Here is a 27,187-nt window from a genome sequence, read left to right as displayed (position 1 = left end):
TATGTGTGTATGGAGTGAGCCACAGAGTTTGCTGGGGGTTTTGGATAACAGAGTGAAAAGAAGTAGACACTTTCTTTCTGGCTAGCAGAGGGAAATGCTTGAATTTAGGATTTTAAAAAATGTGAAAGGATGGATGGGAGATAGCATGACTTGTAGGAAAAGAATAATAATTCAACTTTAACTCTGAAAACCAACATACTCTGTATATATCATTCTGTACATGCAATCCTACCTCCTCCAAGCAGAAGGTACAGTTAGCTCAAACCCAGCACCATATGGTCAAGAACACTGCAGACTATAAAGATGAAACTTACCTTCCAGCAATAACCACTTTCCACATCATCATCTATTTCTCTTTGGCACACAGCTCTTAGAGCCAAGCAATGAGGTTTCCATAAGGAATCACTGTTTCTTATTGTGTAATTCCAGCTCCTGCATGTCACTGAAGCTCTGCACAAACTCCAAACGTCCAGCTGACTGAAAATTTTAAAGGTAACTTCTGGAGGAAGCAGTTCAACAAAGTTATTTTGATTCCCTTTTTTTTCCTTTTCAGCATCCACAGAGTTCAACTCTATGTCAGAAACTCTTGAATTAATATTCCTCCTGGAGATTCTCTGCATAGCTTGATGATAATTTTAGTAAATTATTCTCACACGGGACCTAAAAGGCAAAGTTTAAACATACTAAGTCTCTTCAGATCAGACTATAGATCCTACTCTGAGACAGATACTTTCTGGGTATGAATTAAAGAACCTTAACTTTCTCAACTTGAGCTTCTCAATCTGTAAAATGGGGCCAATGATGTTCCTTTCCTGTGTGTTCTTGCAAGGATTAACAGGATAATGTGTAGACTGCCTGCCTCACATCTGAATTGCACGGAGGCTCTCTACACGTTAGTTCCCTTCTTTTTAAATATTTTTGTAAATGTTTTATGTCAAAAAACTTCTTTCTGCACCCAAAGAAACATTATCTAAAAGAGAGAAGTGATTCTTTGCAGATTATAATTTACTGAGTTTAGTAGTAGAAATGACTACTGTGGGAACACATTTAATTCCAATTTTATTGAAAATAGTTCTGAAAGTGTATATGATTCAATTCTGTTAAACTCCTGAATATTTGTTGTCTGTGGGTACTAGTGCCTGTCATTAAGTTCTCCAAATATAATTTGTGACTGACTCATAAATCTGATGGCCTTTTAGAAGTTTACATAATTGTTTATTTACTCATACTTAATGGGGAGGAGCTTACATTTGACAAATACTACCTGAAATGTACAAGAGGTCGAGATCTGGGTTATAATGACACTAAATCTCAAATATTGAATCTGGCTAAAAGACTAGTGTTTTAGAAATGGCCTCCTGAAGCTACCCTACATGCATAGTTAATTATGAACTAAGGATAACAGTCGCTGAGTCCATCAAGCAACAGTGATTAATAACTATCAACAATGTTTACAATTCAACAAGCTATAGTATGTCACGAAAGATTTAAAGTCCACTTTCAGCTAATTTACCTAAACTGCATGGTGTAGGCTTCTGATATCCACTGAAAGCATGAACCTATTTTTGCATATAAAGACAGTTCATATTCGCTTAAAATCAGTTTATTCCATTTTGCACTTCCTTTTACAAGGGGGGACTGGCGATGTGGCCATAAAGGAAGAGGGTTTTGAGATAACTGCTAAGGACTTCTTTTAACCAACTAATGACAATTGCCCCTCCGAGATGTGCTACTCACCTATGTTTCTGAATTTGCCAAGACCACAGTTACGCCCGTTCAGCTGCTTATGATCCAAATTAGCTATGATGGTTAAAATTTTAATGTCAGTGTTCATCAGAGGACTTCCTCTTGAGGGTTTGGGGAAGTAAGAAAGTAAACTGATAAAAACAAGTTCATGAGTCAGGAGCAAGTTTTTGCCATGCACCTCCCCACTCTTACTATCAACACAAACCGAAGCCAAACTACCATATACTTGAAAAGAGTCTCATATTAGGAGATCTTTACTGTACATTTATATGTTTGTTACTTCTCCCAGGATCTCACTGGGGAATAAAATGCGTCCTCTCGTTATAGTCACAGGAGGCGGAGAATGCCTTTGAACTTGAGAGTCAGAGGTGCTTGGCGAGGTTCTGAAATCCCACTAGGCTTCTTTTCTAAGTCCAGTTTGGCTTGGATGCCTGGAAAACTATCCCTCTTCTGCCTCTTCTTCTTTATGAGTCAAACTTCGCTGAATTACCTCTCTGGTTAGGTAAGAGCCCATCCCTCCTCCCTTCAGGTGACACACGGAAGGGAGGGATCGGGGGCAGCGCCGACTGAGGGGGCGGCGCCGCGCGGCTTTCGGGGAGTGCCCAACCCGTCTGGATCCCGCAGGTAGGAAGGTACAACCCCGACGTCCCATCTGAGCCACCCTCCTTGCGTGCCCCGCGCAGGCTGCCGCTGCCCGAGTCCGGGGGCACTGACAGATGATCAACAACAATCGTCGGCACCCACTGTCACCGCAGATCCTAGCCGCAGAACAGAAGGCGCGCGGGCTCCCAGGCCGCTCCGTGCCTGCCCCCCGACGTCGGTGGGAAGGGAGGACCCTCCTACCTACTGGGCTGCGGTGTCTCGTCCTCCCGCGATTTAAATCTTTCGGAATTCGAACCCTTCCCCATAGTCCCTCGGTTGCCGCCCACTCTACTAACTCCGCCCTGTTGACTCAGATTTTTGCACAGGCGCAGAGAGGAGCGCGCATTGCCTTTTGGGATTGTAGTTTCACTAGGGCGTCTCAGCTCCGCGAACGCGGAGAAGGAAGGCGCCGGGGACTACAGGGCCCGGCATCATTCCAGACGGGTTGGCTGTGTGAATGGGGGACAACCGGGGAGAGCGGGGCGGTTAACCGGGGCTTTTAAACAGTAGTTTTGAGGCGGCCTGTTGGAGAAATCCCCGCGGCGTCACTGTTAAAAGTAGAGAGGCTAGACTTGGGGCGCGGCCCTGGGCCTTGTGCGGCAGGAGGACTGAGGGCAGCCGAGCCCCTCGCTCCCCTCCCCCGTAGTTTTCTGAGGACCCGCCGAAGCCTCGCGCGTGTCCATGGAAGGAGGGGACCGTCTCCTTGTCCAGGGGCCTCATCCTCTCCGCCATGTCCAGCGGCTTTGAGCTGCAGCCGCAGGACGGCGGCCCCCCGGTGGTCCTGGCGTCCGGGGAGACGGTGATCGGCCGCGGGCCGCTGCTGGGAGTAAGTGTGGCAGGGTCTCGGCCCGGACCCGGGGGGCCGTGTGAGGCCCTTGCTGGCTCCTGAGGCCCCCACTCCCTGTCCTGGCCCGATTCCCCACCACGCCCGCCCTGCCTGTCTGGGTTTTAGAAGTTTGGGGACAGCACGTATTACAGTCAACTTTGATCAACTCACAAACGTTTCCCTTATGTCACCTTTAAAAAGCACTGATTTGCGTTATAATCGTTATAATGTCTAACAGGGGTGGGCAAACTATGGCCCTGGGTCCAGACAGATCCAGGGCAAACATATCACGGGCCGTGTTTCTGTGGGGGCCGACGTCCAAGAATGATTTTTAAATTTTAAAATGTAAAATGTAAACAACCAAAAACTTATTAGCCTTTTAGGTAGAATAATTGCGCAAGAGTTGAGAATATTGCCTCTTGGCCTAACCAAGCCATAATATTTACTCTAGTATCTGGCCCTTTACAGAACGTTTGCCTACCTCTGATTTATATTTTCTAGAATAATTTCTTTTAAGCTTTTGTGGGACTGGGTGGGCCTTACTTTTATTGTAGTACTCTACAGTAATATCAATACTAACCCTTATGTAAGCCTGTGGTGTTCCATTGATCTAAGGACTTCAGGTATACCAACTTCTTTAATCCCTTCATACCCTATGAGTTAGGTACTCTTACTGTCCTCATTGTTCAAAGGAGTAAATTGAGCCATAGATTATTTAAAGGGAACACATAAGCTTTTCTACACAGTGCCACTAAACTATATTCTCTACCCTTTTGGGGATGTTTAGGAGTTAGAAAATTTGTCTATTGCATTCTGGAATTCTGTAGATCTCTCCCTAAAGATATATTGTTTTCTTTCTTTTTTAAATAACATGAGTTATCCAGTTTTTGAATGGTGGCTTGAACCATTCAGGTGGTTTGAACCATTTCAGGTGGTTCAAATATCAAAAAGCATGGAAAGGTATATACAGTGAAGAGATTCCTTCCCATCTCTTCCACCCAGTTCTTACCTTTCCCCAATTAGTTTTATGATGAATAATTTCTTTCTTATTGCTCTAAAGAACTTTTATGTCTGTAAAAACCAATACAAATATATATGTACATATACCCTTTCTTGCCCAACTTTTAGCATGCATCATGCCAGGCCACGCTGTTCTGTGCCTTGCTTTGTTTTTTGAACGTTCACCGTATCCTGTTAAGTGCCAGCTTTGTGCAGCATTTTTTGCAGACCCTAACACTGTGGACCAGACACCCATGAATGAGACATGGGTGTCTGCTCGCTAGGAATTTTCTTTTGGACTGTGGAGACAAACCTGTGTCTGATAGTGAGCTATCAGTGAGTAAGGAGTGTGGACTATACTCGTTAACCCCCAGTGTCTAAACAGAACCTTGGTATTAGCCGTAGGACAGTTCCTGAAGCAAGGAGGAGGAGGAGGAGTTCAAGGGGACAATGGGGAAGTCAGTCCTAAAGGGGTGGTGTGTATGTGTATGTACATATATGTATTTGTAGTAAGGTTATTGGGAAGTTGAAGTTCAGCTGCTGTTTATTTTTTTTCTGGACAAGTAATTGCTTAAGTGTTTAAAAACAGTGTTACTTTTCTCCATAGTTTAATCTGTATAAACACTTGAAGGAATTGCCAGAGGTTTCTTCCTTCTTTCCTTTCCTTCTCTACTCTTCCCTTACCATCCCCTCCCTTCTCCTCCCTTCCTGCCTCCCTTTTTCCTCCCTTCCATCTCTTGAGTTAGAAATTTAGCAGATTATGTGCTTCATCTAGAAATCTTAATGTCTGGTGATTAATGAGTTTTGATTTGCTTAACAGATTGTATCACCAGCACACAGTACTGTGGATATGGTTAGAAGATAGATGAATTTTAGGCCTATGTTTTATAAACCTGGAATCAGGTTGCAGACCGTTTCATTATTTGCAGTTGATCTTTGTGTTATAGGCTAATGAGAGGTGAGCCTATTTCGTTTCTGTTTTTTTAAATGTTAAGGAGTAGAAAGTCTTATTAGTCAGGATTTTGCTTTTACTTTTCAAATAATCATGCACTGATGAGATTCTGTTGCCGAGTTTGGCAGACAGTAGCAGTAGTCATGAATGATAGCCCAAATGAGTTGAAGGAAAAATTTGCAGAAAAATTACCTTGTGGTTTTTAAGATTTTGAAGCTGACAAAATATATGTGTTTCTTCTCTGCAGTGGTTAAAACACAACATGAAGCCTGCTGTTTTGAGAGATCAGAAACTTAGTTCTAAGTGGGAAAACTCAGAAAGTTCATTGTAAATTCCTGTCCATCTGAAATGCCTAATCTTAGTAAAGATGATTTTTAACTTGCTTATTTAGCTAGCTATGTTTTTTGGAGACAAATTTCACAAACCTTAATGACCACACAGGCTTAAAGGTTTATAATTTTAATGTATTGAACAGTCTTGGTGGCAAAACAGTTTCACAATGAAAATGTCTTTGTGTCTTTACAGGACAGTGAAATTCAGTTTTCTTGAGCTCTTTGTGTTAGTGGGAGTCTTCCTTGAACTCAAGGTCTTTGTTTACTAGGTTGTAATTCTCTTTCATGATTTGTTCCAGTTAAAAGGTTTTACAACAGGATGAATCTCCAGAAAATTATTTCAAGTGAAAACAGCCAATCCCAAAGATTTCATATTGTACAATTTCATTTTATATAAGATTATTGAAATGGCAGAGTTATAAAAATGAAGAACAAATAAGTGGGTGCTTGGGGTGGAAAAAGTGGGGGAGGGGAGCAGGAGAGAATTGGGTATGGCTATAAAACAGCAACCTGAGGAATTTTTGTCATGATGAAAATATATTGTACCTCAACTGTGTCAGTATCTGGTTTTGACACTGTTTTGCAAGTTGTTACTACTGGGAGAAACTGGTTAAATGGTAGGAGATCTTTCTGTATTATATCCTTCAACTGCATGTGAATCTACAACTAAAATTTTAAAAATTGATTTAAAAAACAGTTTTACAGTACATGTCAAGCAATAGAATACCTTTAGGCCAAATTATTTGCTTTATGGTTTTTCTTTAATTAAACCTAGTTACATTCTTAAACGAAAACTGTTTCTGATTTCAAATTCTCTGTACTCTTACTGTGATAGAAGGGATTATATGACACATTCCTTTATGATCTATTTTCCTTCAAAGAAAAAGGACCATACCAGATACCTAGTCAGACTTTGGCAGACAGGTGGAAGTAGTCAAGGGCTCTAGTATAGACTTCATTTGGCATCAGTTCACCACTACTAAGAATGTTGTATGTGGCCCACAAAGTTTACACAGAGTAACCACTTCCGGGCCTGGCCACTCTACTGTTCCTGCTTGTTGCAGAATCCCACACTGGCTGTCCTGGAATGTTAGTCCTATGCGGGCCAACCAGGTTTGTCCCTAGGGGTGTGCCAAGCACTCCTAGCTGCTTGGTTTTGCCCCTTCACTCTCACTGAGCAGAGTACAGTGCCTAGCACACAGCAGGCCTTCAGCACGATTTTTTCCTTCCTTTCCTGTGTCTCAGCCTCTCAATCTTCCAACCTTCACAAAGAGCCTACCTGAACCTTAGGTGTTGAAAGGATGTCATAGAGTCCTGAGGTGAATTAACAGTAAAATAATGGTACCAACAGCTAAAGCCTCAGGAGCGACATTCATGAAGGATTAAGTGTTCACATTTTTCCTGTTTTGTTGATTAATAATTTAGAAAATTCAGAAAATAGTTAATGAATCTATCCTACAGTCAGATAGGGATGAAAGAGAAACAAATTGCTGTTAAGAAACACAGAGGCAAGTAACTAAATGGGTTATAGCCTGAAGTGGGGACTGGAGCCATGCAACCACCTTGAGGAAGGGAAGTGGGAGGGAGTAAGAAGACCACACAGGGACAACGATAAGTCACAGCGATGCCATAAGTGACAAAAGCCTCAGTGTTGGGAGGCCATAAGGAGAGAGGGGTCTGAGATATAATCATTGCTGCTCACCCCCATTCCCACTTGGTAACTGTCATACTGTTTTTTTCAAGAGTAGTAAGATCTGAATTTTAAGATATAACCTCTTATTTTTAAAATGTTACATTTAATTAAAAGTTTTGTTTAAACACCATGAGCCAAACAAGATACAGAGATACAGAGAGAGATAAGAAGGTACCCACAGTTAAGATGAGGGATCAGAGAAGGCTTTATGAACTCAGTGACACATTGAGCTGACTTTCAAGTGTTAGAATGGTTAGCATTTTGGTAGGTGGAGAGTAGGGGGTTTGGGAGGGAAGGGCCCTTCAGGCTGAATGAATGTGTGATTTGAAGCTCTCAGATTTGAAAGTGTATGGCATATTGGACAATTGAGTAAGTGCTGACAATTTGTGGGATTAATCATGTTATATCCATGACCCTGGTTAACTTACAGACATTGCTCTATTGTATGTATTTTTTTTAAATAGGTTTTATTTTATTGGGTGGTTTTAGGTTCACAGCAGAATTGAACAGAAAGTTCAGAGTTCCCATAATACTGTCTACCCCCTACCCCCACTCATAGCCACCTCACTCTCAACATCCTGTATAGTGGTAATTCAGTGAACCTATACTGATATATCCTTATCGCCCAAAGTCCATAGATTATCCTAGGGTTCAACTTTTATGCACATTCTGTGGGTTGGACAAGTGTATAATGACACCTATCCATCATTGTACTATCACACAGAATAGTTTCACTGCCCTAAAAATCTTCTATGCTGTGTTCATTCTTCCTTCCCTTATCAATCCCTGGCAGGTTTTTACTGTGGCCATAGTTTTACCTTCTCCAGAATATCATACAGTTGGAAACATACAGTATGTATATGTAGACTTTTCAGATTGGCTTCTTTCACTTACTAATATGTGTTTAAGATTCCTCCATGGCCTTTCATGACTTTTTAGTGATGACTAATAGTCCATTGGATATTCTCCAGTTTATCTGTTTTCCTGCCAAAGGATGTCTTGGTTAGTCATTAGTTTTGGCAGCTATGACTAAAGCTGTTATAAACATCTGTGTGCAGGTTTTTGTGTGGACATGTTTTCAGTTCATTTGGGTAAATGTGTCAAGGAGCACATTTGCTGGATTGTATGGTAATAGTGTGTTTAGTTTTGTGAGAAACTGCCAACTGTCTTCCACAGTGGCTGTGCCATTTTGCATTCCCACTGTCAGTGAATGAAGGCTTCTGTTGTTCTACATCCTTGTTAGCATTTGGTGCTGAATTTTTTTGGATTTTGGCCATTCTAATAGGTGTGTAGTGATTTTATTTTCATATATATGTATTTATGTATTTTAGAAGCAATGTTTCCTAATTATCTGCTCCCATGTACTACTCAACCTGGCTGTGCCATCTTCTCACACCCCTGTCTGAGCTCCTTTCTCTGGTAATTTGATTCTGTAAGTAGTGTCTGGATATCTGTGTTTTTAAAAGCTCTGAAGATGATTGTATTGAGAAACCAGAGTTGAAAACCACTTCTGGCAACACCACTAAATAGAATGCTTAGCACAGAATAGGTCTTTAAGAAATGTCTGAACTTGGTAACACTTGGTAGCAGTGTCACATTGTTATGTGTGATGCGTAAACTTTAATTTATCAAAGTCTCATGTGGGTATTTAAACCCAATTTTGCCATCCTAATTAAGCTTTGCTAATGCTCTTAATCACTATGTTGCCTATTTTATGAATGATGAGGACGACGTTCTCTCATTTGTATAGCATTCATTGCACAAGCAGCATTGAGAGCCCAACAGGTTGGATGAGTTGAAATTTCAGTGGTATCAAGTCAGCATAACTCCATCATATTGGCTAATAATTCAGCCATCTTGAGTTAGGGGCTCAGAAATTATTGTATTTTACTTTTTAATATTGAAGTGATCCACATTTCATCAGTATTGTGGATTAAGTAGGTGTTTGTGAGGCAGCGGATAACCTAAGTACTGTTTACACCATTATTCTTATGGGAAAGTATATTCACAAGTTTCACAGACCATATCCGGTATATTAATAACCTTTTAAAGAGCACTTACTCATAAATTGGAGTCTGCCTAGAGAGTCTCTGGCTAACCATTTCCTTAAACTTGCCCTTTCTTAATATCAGAAAATGAACTTTGGTACATTCCAAGTACAATAATATTAAACATCTTGTATCAACTACCTTTTGCTCTGTTGAGGAATAAAATCGACTTATCTAATGTTATGGCAGAGTCTCAGTGTTGGGGCTCTGGGAGGCATTCTAGATAAGAAAATTTTATGGCTTATTGACTGTCTCTGTTCTTAATTTTATATTTTATTTGCTAGACACATGAAAAGTTTGAGGAAAGAATTTTGTGCAAATTATACCTAAAATAAATCCCATGGTGCTTTAGGTATATGCATTTTCTTATAATACAGGCTCAAATCCCGTAGCAGATGATTTTCTATTTTTCTCTACCATGAAAGTTTAAATTTGTCTATATGTTATCTGTTGTTGATAGAGCAAACTAGATAAATCTTGTATGAAAGATTAAATTATAAAGTACTGTACAAGAAAATTTTTATTATCTCAGCCCTTACTTGGTGTATTATGTAATGAATACTGAAAAAAAAAATTGCTGCTTCTCTGTTTTTATGTTTATAGTAACCAGGCTAAATGGGATCATTGGAATCATGAGATATATTATACCTATCTTTTTTATTCAGAAATTTCTCTAGGAAAACATTTTAAGAAAAGTTAAAGCATGCTGATTTTTCAGTAAATAATATATATAGGCAAAAATAAAATGAAAGGTACTATTTATTCTGTTCTCTTTCAGGATCCAGTAGCTATTCTGATTTGTTTTTTATTTTTAGAATTTTGGAACTAATAAAGAAATCAGAAACCTAACTTAAGAAAAATCTTCATTTTTTGACCTCAGTAAATGCCAAAAATAAATATTTGGCAAACAAATCACAAATAGTTCTTTTGGGTTTTCATGTCTTTATCTTCTAGCACAAACTTCATGTCTTAAAAATGGAAAAAGGACTTATGTGGACGTGAAAATACATGAAATATCTAATTCAAAACTAGAAATTCAAAGATAAAGATCCATATTGTAGCAGTACAGAAATGATACAAAAACAGAGAGCTCTCCCCATTCAAGAGACGATATGAAAGAATTCAAGTGGTTTTTTTTCCTATAGTATCTGAAGAAAAACTGCTATCAATTGAGCTGTTGCTAACAAAGGATAGGAGTGATTTCAGCATTGTCATTCAGCCTGTATATAAATAAAAGGAACTTCAAGGTTTCTTTTCTAAGCTCGTGCTGTATGCTGTGCAATTCTTTTAATATTAAAAAAAGCTTATGTACTTGAGTGCATGATGTAGGTAGCTTTTCTTTTTCTAATATTCCTTCTCAGAGTGGCTGAGCATAAGTGAATTTGCTATTAGATTGTCCAGTATCAGTAGAACAGTTGTTAGAGTAATGGGTATTAATCATAATTACCTTGGGCTGCAAGTAACAAATGTGACAAACAGCAGCTTAATCCAATTGATTTTTCTTTTGTAACAGGTTCTCAGGCGCAGTCAGTAGGGCTGATGTAACCACTTAAGTAACTGGCTTCACTGTACTCCTGTTGTCATCCTTTGCATGTGGCTTTCATGCTTCTAGTCATATGATGGCAGCTACATTTAAGCAGGAAGAAAGAGAGGCAAAGGGCAAAAGGTGCATGCCAGTTGAGCCTATTCCTCATTACCGAGAAGGCAATTTTTCCATAAGCTCTGCTGTTTTAAAATGTGGATTTTGTTTTGTTCCGGTATAGTGTATCAGCTACAGATCATGAGATGATTGCCATTGAAAAGATAATTTATTACTCACATTACCCAAGAGAAAGAAGGGTATACCGTGCCATGCAGGGCCACACGAGGTCAGTTGAAGGCAGAAAGCAGAGTTAGGGGAACTGCAGGAGAGCCTTTCTGTGATTTTGTTGGGAATGAATGGGCAAAGCAGGGTAAGTCTAGTTTGACTTTTATTGGGCTCTGGACTGTATTGACTGCCCCTAGTTGTCAGGTGCATAGCCCTGGGGTGACTAGGGAAGTGTAAGAGCCAGGTAAAGCCATGATAGGGGGGTACAGGCTTTGGATTGGTTAGTTTGCATATGAAAGGTGGACTACAGGTGAGTCATTTACTCTCTCGAGGTACCAGTGACCCCGGAAGGGGTAGTCATTCCCTAGTCAGCAAGGCCGCAGATACCAAAGCATCAGATACAGAAACTACAAAAGGTGTTTAATACATACTCCCTCTTACTTCATTTGTTAGAAGTGTGCCACGTGGCCATTTGGATATTTTTAACTGGGTGCATTGTTACCCTAAACAGAATTGAAGTAATACTACTATGGAAGAAGAAATGAATATCTTAATGAAGCAGCTAGTGGCAACTAGGTACAGTGTCACATGTGAAGAATTAGCATCTACAAAGTATAGGTACTTCCAGTTCTGTGACTAATTTGAAGTTTGTACCTCAATAGCCAATAATATTGTAGAATCACTCTGTTGTACATCTGAACCCAATATAATATTGTGTATCAACTATATTCCAGTAAAAAAAGAAAAAAAAGTAGAAAGTATAGGTGTAGTTTAAATTCATGACTTGCCAATTCAAATGTCTGCAGAGGCCAGGTGTGCAATAAAGAGTGAAGTGGGCTCCATGGAAGATTTTAGGGAGTGCTGGGGACTTAAGGTGAGATGGGCAGTACACATACTTTTCAAAGTAAAACATAAAAGAAACCCTTGTGAGTGATTTTTGTCCATTGGCTACCAATTTGTGGTGCCTAGTCTAAATCAAAGTTTAAAATAAAAATCAATGTAGCTAAATAGAGGCTTTTTAAATTTAAAAGACTGTAAATAGAGTTACGTAGCAATCATGTACATTACGTTTTCTAGGTAACTTGATAACCCTTTTAAATAACACTTTTGAAATATTAACTTCCCTCAGTTTTTCATTTTAAAAGATTTCATACTTGCAGAAAAGTTGAAAGAAGAGTACAGTAAACACTTATATATCCTTAACTTAGGTTAATTAATGGTTAATATTTTGCCGTGTTTACTTTCTCTCATTTATTTTTTTTCTCTCTCCTGAACCCATTTGAAAGTGCATTGCATGCATTATGTCACTTCATCCCTAAGTATGTCAACACGTATCACCTAACAGCAAGGACATTTTCACATAAATAATACATATATAGTGTGTTTGTATATGTATGTATAGATACACTTATCACACTCAAGAAATTTGTGCAGTAAATGTTAATATTCCTTATTCAATTTAACCCAACTTTTCCAATAATGTCCTTTTTAGCATTTAAGAAAAATTAGGATCTGATCACGTTATCTTTTTAAATCTAGAACTGTCATTCATGGCACTGCTTTTGGGATCTAGGTCAGTTTCATAGAATGCCCCGATTTTGGTTTGTCAGATTGTTTCCACGTAATTAGATTCAGGTTAACCATTTTGGGCAAGAAGGCTCCGTAGATGATGTGAACTTAGGACAGCCTATCGGGAGGCCCCACTCTCAGACCACCTGGGGAAGGTGGTGCCTATCAGATTTCTGCAGTGAAAACACTGTTCCCTTTCTGAGTGATGGTTTGAAACTTCATGAATATTGTTTCCTCTCAAGCTTCCTCCTGAAAGTTAACATCCATTGAGCCTTTACTGAGTTAATTATTACATTTGTAGTTACAAAACAGTAATATTCTGGTTTGATCATTTCTTGTACATTAGCTGGCATTCTTTCATAAAGAAAGGCTTTTCCTCCCTGCCCTAGCTCCAGCCCCTTTATTGAGATCAGTACAGACTCATAGATTATTTTTTTATTAATTGTCAATGCCCAGATTGTTTCCAGTTTTGCTGGTCTTCTGAACTGGATGCAAGGTGCATTTTCAGCATTTCACACTTGAGTTATGACTTTCTTCTGGGAGGGATATCTGCACCCCACCACCTCTAGGTTCTCATTCTCATTCCCTCTCTTCTCTTCCTCCCAGGTGCCACCTGTCTTTCTATTCCTGCATAGGTCCTGAGGCTTGCTCTGCATTGAGTGTTTGTTCCCCTTCTTGTGTAAATCAAAGTTTGTGGTCATCTGTTTCCTAGTTGTGTATTAGGTGTGGAATATAGGTGGTTTTACTTGCTCTGTTTGCTGATCTCTGATTTTTTGGAGGATGTGTGTAATGATTAGAATTTAGATGGCTACAGCTATTCAATAGAAACTGGAATTCCTTCATATTAACTACTTCTGTGGCCTTCTAAGATGCGAAATGTTGACTTTCAAATGAAGTTGTCATTTAACCTGGTGACACTTGGTAATCATTGAGTAAACTCATGAAAGCCTTCACTATCTTTTAAAATATGTTATGGCATTTGTCTCTACTCTCACCAGCCTCTAGCCATTGTGGCCTTTTTGAGTTTTGGGGTTTCTTTACTTTTCTATATCCTTTGTCTTTCCACTTGCAGACCAGCCTTAGTCATTTCTCCCCCATTGTCAATGCACTGCCTACTAAACTCTACCAATTTTATTATCTGCTGTGAATCAAGAATTGGGAATTCAGATAACACATCTTACTAGATTGGGTATGACATTAGAATAAACAGGATCAAATGAAAGCTTGAAGGCCTCTCGGCACTGTTTTAGGGGTTGAATTTTCTAAGGTTTACTTTTTAAATAGCCATTCTGCCTGATTTCTGGCTCTTTAGTATGTTCTAGTATAGACAGTTAAGCTGATAATAAATAATATAAAAAATGATGTTTTACATAATGGTAGTAAAGGGGGCAGTGCAGTGTTAAGAGCAAAGGTGTCTCTAGAATCAGATTCCTTGGGTTCAAATCCCAGTCCTACTGCTTATTGGCTGTGTAATTTTCAGTACTTGCTTAAGTTCTCTGCACTTCTATTTCTCACCTATAATATGAAGATAATAGTATCTTCTCCACAGTTTCTGTGAATAGTAAAAAATAATGCATGATAAATGTAGAACAGTGCCTTGATCCTTGATAATTGCTATTACAGTTAATACATAAATAAGATTGTATGGATATTTACACAAAGAGCAGTGATCAGTGTTTGTTTTATATAAAGCAGGCCACCATATCTTCACAATAATCTATTTGTATCCCACAACCCATCCTCTACTGTCCCTACCCCATCCTGAAATGAAAATAAGCGTTAATAATAATTTGTTAAAACTTTAAGCTTCCCACTGAAAAAGCATAAATCACTTTTTGTAGCTTATTGATTATATAGAGGTATGGTTTGAAAGGGACAATTCTAGCTAAGTGCCTGAATGATGTTAATTTAAAAGACTCTTTAAAACACTTTTTTGGGTACTTTCTAGAAATGTACAGCTTGCAGTGAGATTATGCTGTTATGGAATCATGTGTCCACTAGAGGTCACATTATGATTTTATATTAAAATATCTTTTTCTTGAAGCCTACTTCAAAGAAAGGCTGAGATAGGAGAAGTCTATTATTACTTCCTGCAAAAATACGGTTTAGAAAGAAAACTAAGCTGGATGTTAACAGGAATTATCACTGTATGTCATGGTTTTATATTTGACAGTTTGTTATTCTGTTGGTTAGAAAATTTATTTGTATTACCCAAGTTAGAAATAGAAACTCCTTACTCCCTGCCACAGAATACCTTACATTTCTTGAACCTACTTCTGAGTGATTACATGTAGGTGTAGGGTCATATATGTCTATTTTCCTCACATACTTATTTTTATTAATGAGTATGGATTGGCATACTAGCTACTCAAAGAGTAACCTATTCAAGTTACTTAATTCTCCGGACTTTTAATTTCCAGATATATAAAATGTGACTAAAAGCTATGACAGTATTAAGGTGGATCTCAACATTCAAGTGAAAGTTCTCTGCAAATGATAAAAGCTGTGCAAATGTAAAGTGGGTTATCAGGTAACTGCTGTTGTTTCAGACCACTAAGAACATTATGGGAAAGAAAATAGGAACCTCCAAATTTCTATCCTCTCTTTCCTGATAGACTAGATAATTTTATATTTCCTTTTCTGAAAGCAATTGTAGCTAATGGTGTATCTTTTAAATGGGCTACCTTTAAGATACTTTATTTTAGAAAATGTTCTAAAAATTACCTGTAGTTCTGTAGACAATTCGCAGAGGTAGAATTTATTCCATGGTGATCTTGGTGTTGTTCTTTATATAGTCACAGCCTTAAGTGTGGAGCTGCTCTCTGGTTAACATGAGTACTGGTGCTTGGTAGTACTGCGTTTTGCAAGTTTTGGGAGAACAAATGGGCTTAATTGAGTTTAGGCATTGCTGTAGTCTGCTTTTACTGGTAATTTTGGTCCTGATGTAGATAATATCAGAATTGAAATGATAGGTACTAAGGTGACCAAGAGATGGCCCAAATAATTATGGTGTTTAGTAAATTATGTTTCAGCCACATTTACAAAGATAATCCTAACTGGGCATTTTTAGCCTTTCAGGGAGGGCTTGATTGGCAATGTCATCATTTAAAGTGCAGTTGTTAAATTTTGGTATGCAGAAATGATTGTGAACATAAATAGGACACTATTGCCCCCAAATAAGCAGATACATATATGTATGTTAGAAATAATAATATTTTCTTCAATGTAAATACTTGGTTTTCACTATTGTGCCCTCCTGTTCTCTTAATTACTGCTGATGGCCTCAAAGCTCAAATGCTGGTCAGCCTGACCTGTGTCTCTCTGATCCCAAAGCTGGTAGTCACACCTTATTTTGTATTTACCAGACTCCTGCTTTTTAAAACCTTTTGTTATTATAGCATACTATGTATTTCCTACATTTGAAATGCTTTCTAATGAGTATGTATTATATAGATTTTTCCCCCTAGTTTTATGATTTTATTGATAAGAATCCCCACTAAATGTCTATCTCGGTAGAAATCATAATGAAAGGTTTTGGGATCTGTTAGATTCTAAACTTGAGTCTCTACTCTGCCATTTATTCTTCTGTGTCCTTGGCAGGTCCCTTGGTCTCTGAATTTTTTCATTATCAGCTCAAGAAGACAGTCATTTCAACATACCATTGTTGAATGAATAATATATTTCATATCTAGCCAACTAATTTCAGAAACATTGCTATGGAATTTTTTATTGTTATTGTTTTAGTTTTTCTAGGGAGATGACTGTGTTTGACATTTTTATTTGTTTTTCCTGTAGATAACAGACAGGAGGGTCTCCAGAAGACATGCAATTCTTGAGGTAGTTGGTGGTAAGCTTCGAATCAAACCGGTAAATATGCTATTAATGATTTATTTCAGCTTTTTGTCTCTCACCGTTTTCCAGCACCTGATTAGAGGGGCTTATTTTCTGAGGTCAATAGAAATAGGGAATTAATATCAGAATATATCCTTATTGCCAGAAGATAATTGGGAGATAAAGGTTTAAACTATTTAAGGTACCTATTTCCCCATAGGGCAAAGCTACATTTATATAGTTAGAATTTTTATGAAAAATGACTGCCAGTTTGTATATACATAATGATTTTGTTAATAACTGAATATTACTAATAAGATCCTATAAGAAAGTCTATTACTATGTAATCTTGAATAAATATATTTTTTAAAGGTTTATATTTCATTCTGCATTGTCGTAGTGTCTTGAAAAGTGCTGATATCTGTAGTCAGCACTCTTGTAGGAGCCCCTTTATTTATCATCAGCTATTCATCTCTGAATCTTCTCTAACTATCTTATTCTTAGATGAGACTTACTACATCATAAGCTCATTGAGCATAAGAACACTGACTAATCTTCATATCTCTAGTTATTAGCCATATGCCTTGCACATAGTATGTATGTAATATTTGTTGAATGCATGAATAAATGCTGCACTGAGAACTGTTTCTGGCATTTCTAGGAGTGGGGTTATCATAGATTTTACAAAATTATGTTATTTTCCAGTACCTAATTTCTGACTCTTGTTCAGTAAACTACTATGGCCTAAAATAAAGAAGTTTCGTTTTGTTATTAATAAAGCACTTTAATATAAAGAATACAGGATTCTCTAAATTTCTACCCTGCCTTTTCTGATAGAGCATATTATGAGTTTATATTTACTTTTTTTGAAAATAGTAATTAGGGAAAATAATATACTAGGCCCCTCAAGTGGAAGACCCAGGACTTAATACTTACTTTCTATATTATTTAGACTGACTGCTTTATAATACATGCTAATGAAATGAGGAACTTGTAGTGAGTACTTGATTTTTTTGATAAGTATAGTGTTTCAATAGTCCTTGATGATTAGATTTCTAGTTATTTTTGAACCAAAGCAGAGAGTATCAACTCCTATGGTAGGTTTATGGAATTTTCTAGATTTGTATTATAAGTATTAAAATCCTAATATATATGCAGGTGTCATAGAAAATAAATCAATAACCAGTAGTACTTTTTACTCTATCTATAAAGACAGCCTGTTGGTTAATACCTGTAATTCATGTTGTTTTTTTACAGCTTCATCTTTATTCAAATAACATTTGAAAACTTCATAGTAGCAGAATAGTTGTAAATAATGATGTGATCCACTTAAAGAGTTTAGCATGGTTATTTGTGATCAAGTTAATCAATTGAATTGTAAACAGCTGAATAAATATTAGATCTTCTTTTTATACTCATATTTACTCAGTGCTAGGAAAAAATCCTTCTTATAATAAAATTCATGTGACATTAAATTTTTTATGTATCAGAAATAGGCCACTAGGAAATCATCATTTTTACTAATGCATAAATATTTTAAAACTTATCTATATTCTTCTCAGTGTTAAGGACATCTGCATTAAAAACTAGGATGTTTTCCAAAGAGTCTTAGTAAAGATGCTTAAATGGAGTTGTGTCTATACTTGAATGAAAAGTATTCAGAAATATTTTGAACTTCTGTGATGACCCAAAAGAGTATTAATAATATAAAATAAGTATACCTAAAGGTGATTTTAGTAATGGAAAATTATCTATTTGAGTTAAACTTCATCCATATGAAGTGAGTCAGATTTCTGCATTAGAGTTATCAATGTTCAATTAAAAGAAGATAACCTTTTAGAAAACATTCTTCACCTTTATTTACTTGGTCTTTAATGAAACTATAATCATATAAAACAACTATCTGATGTCAACAAGTGTCTTTTGAGCACCAAACTATGGTTTATACAAAATTAGAAGCTAGGGCAAAAACTCCTCATTAGATTATATATGTAAAACTAAAATATGGGATGATAAAGTTTATTTATTTAAATTATATCTATGTTCATATTTATCTTTTAAATATCAATTAGTGTAATTTCTGAACTTCCTGGTGAATGTGACCTTATAGAGATGGGAGGTAGGTAAATATTTTTTACTGTTTTCTTTGTACCATTATTTTTGACAAGTTCTATAGAATGTGGAAGGCCCTCTTGAGAATGTCTGATTTTACATAATCTGATTCTAGCAAGTTGTTGAATAGGAATTAGAGCTCAGGTTCTTTGAACCCTATGCAGTGCTCTTCCCACTTCTAAGTCAGGATTGTCTTGCCATTTGGTGTCCTCTTCTTTAAAAAAATTTCCTGAAGTTAAAACTAATTATTGTTTTATTTTCACAAGACGTTTTGGTGCCTTCAGTTGAATAGAATTTTAGAACTGAAGCCACCTTAGATTTAGGCTAATGTGTGTGGGGATTTGATTTGGACCTGAGCTGTCATTTCATATCAGTAGGGAAGAGAACTTTTTATCAGTAAGTTGTACTGGTATAGTTTGGGTGGGGAAAAAAAATTCAGACTTGCGCCCCAAACCATACACAAAAATCAATTTCAGGTAGATTAAATGTGAAAGTCAAAACTATAAAACTGTTAAAAGATTAGGAAAAAACCTTTATGATTTAGAGTAAGAGTTTTTACATAACATAAAAAGCAGAAACTATAAAAGATTGAAAAAAGCAAATTACATTAAAATTAAGTTTTGCCTATCAAAATATACTATAATGAAAATGAAAAATTCAAGAAAGAGAAGATACTCAAAACACATGCAGTTGACAAAGGAATGATATCCAAAATGTATAGCAAATGCCTTCGATGAGAAAAAAATACTGCAGTAGAAAAATGGGCTGAAGACTTGAGTGGCAGATAACAGAAGTGGAAATATGACTGGTTAGTAACATGAAAAAGGTGCTCAGCTTCCTTATTAAGTGGAGAAATGTAAATAAAACCACAGTAAGATACCATTTCACATCCAAAAGACTGGCAAAAATGAAAAGTCTAACAATTTCATGTGTTGCTGAGGATTTGGAACAAGTAAAATAGTTTTAAACTGTGGGTGAGCACATATATTTTACAGCCACTTTAGAATGTAGCTTGAAGTTATTTTCTAAAGATGAAAACATGCATTCCCTACAAACCAGAACTCACACGCACGCATACCAATAGATATTTAATAGCAAAACACTTAGAAGCAACATAAATTTCTATCATCAGTAGAACTGATAAATATATTGTGCGTGATACATTCATCCAATGAAACATACTACAACAGTGAAGGTTAATTATAGCATGAAAAAACATGGGTTAAAATCAAAAACATAATACTGATAAAAGCAATCATTAGAAGAATATGTACAAATATGGCTCCATTTATATAATATTAAAAATTCTACAGAAATAGACAGTATATTCAGGTTCACAAACTTAGGTGTTAAAACCATAAAGAAAATTAAGGAAATGATAAACACAATAATCAGTATAATTAAACTGAGAAGAGAATGAGATGGGGAAAGACTAAAAGGTGGTAGTAGTATTATTTTTCTTAAACTGGGTGGTGGTTCCACACAAAGTATCTTACATGTATTGTATCTTTTAAAAGTTATGGAACATTTATGACATGAAAAAGGTGTGAAGAATAGTACAGTGTACTGCAGTTACTTTTGTAATGCCAAATTACCAAGTTTTGGAAGACATGAAAAAGTGCATTTGTTTTTAAGGAAGTGTTCAACTCTAGTACTAGAATTTGATTGTTCTTTTAGGAAAATATTTAATTGGGTTTTGAATTTTATTCCAAGAATTACTATATTTACTTGTGGAAGGAAAGCTGCTGCTTAGACTTGATGATACAAGTACAGGTCCTTTGCTTTGTATAATGCTTGATGTCTTGATTCTATTAATATAGTTTCAGTAAAATACTTATCTCCTCGAAATAGATTTATTTATTCAGCTGCTTATTGTAGCTGCACCTTAAAGGTTAGAAACTTAGGGAAATTCTAAATCTGACCTTAACTGTTAATAGAAACTTAAAAATCTTGAAAGTAATAAGGAGGACAAGTGACTTCCTGTTCATTTATTTTATCTTAATGTGTACTAATGTTATTTATTCTCTGTCCCCTAGTCAATTACAAATTATTTCACCTGCTAAAGCAGGTTATATATACAACTGGAAAAACATGTTGAGAGATAAGTTTTAGTTTAAAAAATACTGTAAAACTATATAAATGATAGCAAATGTTTTGTTATTATGATGGTCCCTTCTGTATGTTGTATACTCCAAATTATGTGTAAACGAGTAAGTGCTTTTCTGCTTTCCTTCAAATAAGAAATACAGTCAAATAAAAAGTGGCTTTGACAATGATAGATGAGTGCAATTAGGGCAAATTACTAATTTGTACTTTTAAATTGGATGAATTTTTTCTCTAATACTTCCCTTTAAAAAAAGGTTCTAGCTTTCAGCAGTTCTTGGAAATAGTGCTTGAGAAGATAATGTTGGCTCATGAGGATTTGATGTTAGCTTTTTTGTATGTCATTTAGATTTAATCTAATCTGGTATCAGCAGGGAGAAAATGTATTATAAAGGCAAAATGACAATGTTCTCTGTAAATGATTGTATCACCAGTGGTTAGTAATGTCCTCAGGGTAAATTCATAGCTGTCAGTGCTTTTATTTCATTTTAATCAAATCTTACTCTTTTTCGGTTCTTGGATGATTGAGGAGGTAGTTATATAACTACATATAAATTGCAAAAGATACTCTCTTTTGCCATTTGGTATTGATCCTCAAAATGTACAACTTTGGGTGATTGTGTTTTTTTCACAGCACAATACAGTTCCTGAGTTGTGATTATTTTTCTTCCCATGAAATTATGAGTGTACTTGGAAAATAGTGTAAAATACTACAATAGCTTTTCCACAACTCATTTTGTAAAAAAAAAGAAAGAAAGAAAGAAAATGCTTTCCAGGTTAAAGAAGTAACATTGAAAATAAGAGGAACCTCTTGGGTACATATCAATCTTTCTTTAATATTTATAATACAAGAGGAAACTATAGAAAATTGATTTGTATTTTAGTTCCATTTCTTGAGGGATAATATATCCTTTTTACCACTTCTAAAACTATAGCATTATCAATTTAAGTCTGCATTTCTCATCCCATGAATATGTGAAAAGGCGCACACCAAAGAGATGCTTCTCATTCAGGGAGCTTGTGTCTTTATTCACTGTGGGTTTGAGTATGCCACTATTTTGCCTGCTTTTAGAATCAAAATTAATTTAGCCTCATTGAAGGAATTGAAAAACCTTTCACATTTTTCTGGTCTTGGGAAGAGTTTGAATATTCAGAAGAATCTTTAAATCTGTTTGAGTCTCATTTTGGGAGTAATTAGAAATATTTTTAGTTACTGTATTTTAAAAATATAGGTCTGATTTCATTCTCCTTGTCTTTTTATAATTAAGTACTTTTTAAACAAGCCATGCAAACACACATAAACATATATATTTTTCAAGTCTGTTTGGAGTATATTCTTTAAGATAATTGTCAATTTTGGCCATATTTGCAAGTGTTGCTGTAAAGTATTTACAGTATCCTATGGTTTTTCAGAAGTCTTATTTTATATATACTATGTCTTGGTTTCATTCCAGGTTGTGTAGTGTCTTTTCCCTTTTTGTTTATTAATATTGCTAGATATTTTCCTAATTTACAGCTTAGAAAAAACTAGCTTTTGGACTTCATGTATGTGTGGCTAAAGTAGTTGGAGTGCATATAATTTGACATAGACTTCTAAAAACTTACTTGAATAATATTTATTTAGATTTAAGTTACAGGCTCAAACAGATTTGTTGGAATGTCATTTTTGCTCTTAATTCTGGAATCCCCTGTATTAACAGTTTTAGGAAAAGAAAAAGATAATCATGGACCACTCACATTGGTCCACTTTATTTGTGGCTGGATTTGCTAAATGTCTGATAGTTCACCACTTAAAATTGAAATGTTAAGTGCTTTCAACTGAGGAAAAACACTCAAAATGAATGTTTCTTTGACTTTGGTTTTGTGATGCCTTTTTGAAGAAATGTGGTTTCTTTTTTTAAGTATTTTACCTTTCTGATCTTAGAATTTTATGCCTTTGTTTTTAATATCTTAGCCTTTAAGAATTTAAGACTGTCATTATTTAATCTAATTTGGAGATCATCTGAATCTTTAAAATATTCATGAATAAGAACATGGTCTTATCTTGGCCTGTAATAAGTAAACCTCATTTAAAGAATATTCACAGTTCAGGCAGAAGTTATATATATTTCTGACTTGACTCTTGTCTCTCCTGCCACCTAGCATTCCTGACTGGTTGCTGTGGCATTCTGAAGGAAGGGGAGGCTTCACTTAAAAGGCTGAGGAGTAACGGGATGATTTTCCAAGCCCAGCAGTGTGCACAAGCTCAGAATCTCATGGTTTGTCCTGCTTGTTGCACTTAAAAGCTCTGGCCACAGAGCTGCTTTGAGAAATAAATAAGGAGTGGCTGATAGCATAATGAAAGGTTTTTAAACATTATGTTTAAATTGCAACTTGATTTTTTAAAAAATCAAACATTCACAACTCTTTTTAGGAATATTGTGTCACATAAATATGGTGTTAAATTGCATCTCCCTCATTATGCAGTATTGCATATAGTTTGCAAAATGACCAGTAGAATAACTGCCTACCAAATTTGTATAGGCTCTGTTTTTAATTTCTACTTCTACCCTTTGTCTCCAAATCTTATTTTACTGCTTTCTTTTAACACAAATTTGAAGGAAATAGAAATGTTTTCAATTGCAGATAAACCTAGGAAGGACTGGTGGCCAGATCCTCCTGAAATTAAATCGCCAGAACTAGGTATTGTAGTCATTCCATCATTCAGAGTTGTCTTTTGTTTTGTTTTATTTTTAAGTTTGGGCATGTATGAACAATGCTTATTTTTGTGATAGTTTTTGTTTTAATGTTCTCCATTCTATATTAGTCCTAACCCACCCCCTTTGGTTAAATATACTGTTTGACAGTTTAGCTTTTAAATGTAGTTATTTTCTTTCCCAATTGTTAAATAGTTTCTAGGTTCCTTTCCCCAAATTCTGTGCTTCTGTAGTTAGTTTAAAAGTATCACGTTTGTTATTCAATCAGACAAAGTCCTGTGAAGTGGTAAATAAAGTTACTTGTGTGATTTTCTTGGGATTTTGAAAGCCAGGAAACAAACTCATGTGCCCAGCTGCTTCTATGAGCTTTTTAGAAAATGAAAGTGGGTGATGTTTAAAAATTGTTTACCTAACTGTATAGATTCTATTCATAATATTTAAAAATCATGCAACCTGGTATCTTATGGAGAATGGAATTCAAATAATTTTAGGGGTGAATTTAAGTGACTTAGCTGGTAGCATTTTTAGTAAACACGTTAGATTTCAAGCCTCACCATGAACTATCAGGAACCATTTCTGAGATTATCCACTGATGACTGATGGTTGGAATGTCATTGATTCTTCCTGTTAAGAGATTTCTCTAGTTGTTGTCACCATAAACTATGACAGTCATGTTAGGTACCACTGTCAGCACCCATTGACCTTACTTAGTCTAGTGGTGATTATCAGATGATTACAGTTGATCTTAGAACTGGTTCAAGCAGTTCAAGTAGAAAGGTGGGGTGAGATAAGATGTCTTAGACTGTGGTCAATGAAAGCATTTTAAGTAGACCTCCGTGATTGGATCAGAGATTGTGTGTATAGGGCAAAGATTTTGGAGTATGAAGGTCAGAGGTGAAGTTGAACACCACTGTAGGTTTATGTAGGGCCTTCCTGCAGAGCTTTGTTTATATTACAGAAATGTCACAGGCTTTACATAGGGAATGTGAAAGAATACCTGGGAAGCGGTGAGGTGAGTGAAGTCTGGGGAGACTTGATGTGATGTTAGCACAAGCAAGAAATGTAAGCAGTAGGTAAGAGCTAGAACTAGGGCAGGGACTCTGCAAATGGAAAAGAGAAATGGATTCAAAAAATATTTTAGAGGGCCTTGACATTTGGATGGAGTGGGAGAACATTGTAGATGTTTGATGTTTGTGGATATTTTGATATGTTTTAACATATAATAGAAAATGAAATCAGACTGTATTGCATTTACTCCTGAAATTCCCTATTCATTTTCTGCAGAAATAGATTTTTTTTTTAAATTGAGGTATCTTTGGTATACAATCTTATGAAGGTTTCACATGAGCAACCTTGTGGTTACCACATACACCCCTACTATCAAGTCGCCTACACATACCCCATTACAGTCACTGTCCATCAGTGTAGTAAGATGCTGTACAGTCACTACTTGTCTCCTCTGTGCTATACTGCCTTCCCCATGCCCCCCTTACGTTATGTGTGCTAATAATAATTCCTTTTAATCCCCTTCTCCCTCCCTTCCTGCCTGCTCTCCCCAACCCCTTCCCTTTGGTAACTGTTAGTCCCTTCTTGGAGTCTGTGAGTCTGCTGCTGTTTTGTTCCTTCAGTTTTTGCTTTGTTCTTATACTCCACAAATGAGTGAAATCATTTGGTACTTGTCTTTCTCTGGCTTATTCCACTGAGCATAGTACCCTCTAGCTCCATCCATGTTGTTGCAAATGGTAGGATTTGTTTTCTTGCAGAAATAGGTTTTAAAAAAAGAAAAATTATAATCCAAAGTAGCCTACTAAAGTTAATAACATTATTTGCTTCATGTTTTATAACAATACTCTAGACTTGTTTATATTTTATTTTACTTAGCTGTAGTCTGTAAAGGCTTAAGATTTTTAAAAAGTGGAAGTAACTACATTTAATAAAAATTTTAACCAAATATCCCAATGAAAAAAAATTGTTAAAGAGTAAAAAGAAAAAAAGTAAAGAGCTGATGCATTTGTAGAATTTCAAAATACCCATATTAAAAATAGGCCTTTTATAAACTAATTTTTCCATAATGAATATTTTTTACAGTAAGAACAGAAGTTATTGCCTACTGAATTTATGCAGAATCTAGGCTGTTCAAATTCAGGGTAAATAGGACATATCTTAACACCTGTAGGTATTTTAAATGATTGGGATCAGAAAAGTTTTTGATATATGAAAATAAAGTTGTTTCTCAAGATACTTTAGTGAAGTACAAATGGAAAAACTGGGCATGGTCAGCATATGTCCAATGCCAGGGTACAGTTACTTTGTTGTACTACAGAGGTTGTTAATGTCTCTAGAAAAAGTCTCATTTAGACCGATGAAGTAGGTGGAGGAATGGGGAGAGGACTCAGTTTCCACACTGAGAATTATTTTTCATGTTTTTCTTTCCAGTGTCCATTTGTTTCTTGTAAGCAAAATGGAAGTATCTTTTAACCAGTTAATTAACTTTGCTTTTTTCTTTGATTCCTAGAGAAATGAGAGGTCTGTTATGGACTTTTTCCTTTTTTATGTATAGCTAATAGTTATGGTACTTATAATGCCAGATTTTTTAGACTTTGAAGTCTAAGTTTATACTTAAATTGTTTTGATATTAAAGTTTTGGATCAGTTCACATTTTTACTTTAGTCATAATTTTGAGTTACAACCTCACTGCATTCTTTTTTTATTTGTTAGATACACACAAATCCGTGTTTTTATCAGTCTTCTGAGAAGAGCCAGCTCTTACCACTGAAGAAAAATCTATGGCGCTGGTTGAACCCTGGAGACAGTTTTTCATTGTTAGTCGACAAATACATTTTCTGTGTTTTATCTACAGACTCTGAAATGGAAATGGAATGTACTCTAAGGTAAGATTACCTGAATGAAATGAGAGTAGGTAATGGTATTTACAACTAATTCATCAGTTGTCCACAAATGCTCAGTAGAAGCATTTGGATTAAAAACCGTATTGGTTATATAGGAGTTGTATGTGTGTTTCTAGAAAACATTTGACTTTGGAAACTTAACACCTCATTAGTGATTGCTCCCATATGTGGTGTCTTTTACCATTGTGTTCAGAATCTATTTTCCACCCTACTGTAACCAGGATTGTTAATTTGATACTGACTACATTTTTTTAATATATATATTTTTTATTGAAGTATAGTTGACATACAAAATTACCTTGGTTTCAGGTATACAACATAGTGACTCGACAGTTATCTGTATTATTAAATCCTCACCCCAACTAATGTAGTTACTATCTGTCAGTGTAGATGGTACAGAACTACTGATTATATTTTCTGTGTTGTACTTTTTTTTAATCTCTTTTCTTTTAGCTTTTTAAATTTTATTAGCTTCTGGCTTAGACTACACTTATGTAAATCCTATTTCTTAAAAAGATGCAGACTAGGGAAACTAAGGAAATTAGGTAATACAGTAAACATCTGTGTAAAATTAAAATTAATACACTAGTTTTATTGAGGCAGTCATTAGCAGATTATTTGTCTTTATTTCAGCTTTTAAATTATAGAATACATAAACTGGACTAATAGATGGACAAAATTATGCAGAGTATGTCCTCTGATTATAATGGTATTAAATTGAAAATCAATAACAATAAATAGAAAAATATCTGAATATTTTGAAGTTAAATAGCACACTTCTGAATAATACATAGGTCAAAGAGAAATCACAAGGAAAATTAGAAAACATTTTGAAAAGAGTGCTACTGAAAGCACAACATAAATATTTGTGAGGTGAAGCTGAAGTAGTCCTTAGAGGAAAATTTGTATTAAATGGCTCTAT

General features: G+C 35.9%; 2 protein-coding genes across 5 annotated transcripts in view; one reads left to right on the top strand and one right to left on the bottom strand.

Annotated features, from left to right (window-relative positions):
- The window catches only part of FBXO48 (F-box protein 48), a 72,212-nt gene extending 69,542 nt beyond the window's left edge, over positions 1-2,670 (bottom strand). The window contains exons 1-3 of one of the 3 annotated variants that reach the window (XM_057497128.1): positions 2,594-2,670; positions 1,738-1,877; positions 315-660 (exon numbers count right to left, since the gene is read on the bottom strand). In XM_057497128.1, coding sequence (XP_057353111.1) covers positions 315-620 — 306 coding nt within the window. In that variant the 5' untranslated portion in view covers positions 621-660; positions 1,738-1,877; positions 2,594-2,670. Of the gene's footprint in view, positions 1-314; positions 661-1,737 lie in introns of all 3 variants that reach the window. The other 2 variants (XM_057497129.1, XM_057497130.1) reach the window with 2 other exon arrangements.
- Positions 2,671-2,838: 168 nt separating this feature from the next.
- Positions 2,839-27,187, top strand: part of APLF (aprataxin and PNKP like factor) — an 88,696-nt gene continuing 64,347 nt past the window's right edge. For both annotated transcript variants that reach the window (XM_036908227.2, XM_057497127.1), the window contains exons 1-3: positions 2,839-3,214; positions 16,410-16,481; positions 26,075-26,247. In XM_036908227.2, coding sequence (XP_036764122.2) covers positions 3,119-3,214; positions 16,410-16,481; positions 26,075-26,247 — 341 coding nt within the window. In that variant the 5' untranslated portion in view covers positions 2,839-3,118. The remainder of the gene's footprint in view (positions 3,215-16,409; positions 16,482-26,074; positions 26,248-27,187) is intronic.

Source organism: Manis pentadactyla, chromosome 2 (genome assembly GCF_030020395.1).
Source record: "Manis pentadactyla isolate mManPen7 chromosome 2, mManPen7.hap1, whole genome shotgun sequence".
NCBI lineage: Eukaryota > Metazoa > Chordata > Mammalia > Pholidota > Manidae > Manis > Manis pentadactyla.
This window is presented reverse-complemented; position numbering and strand designations above follow the sequence as displayed.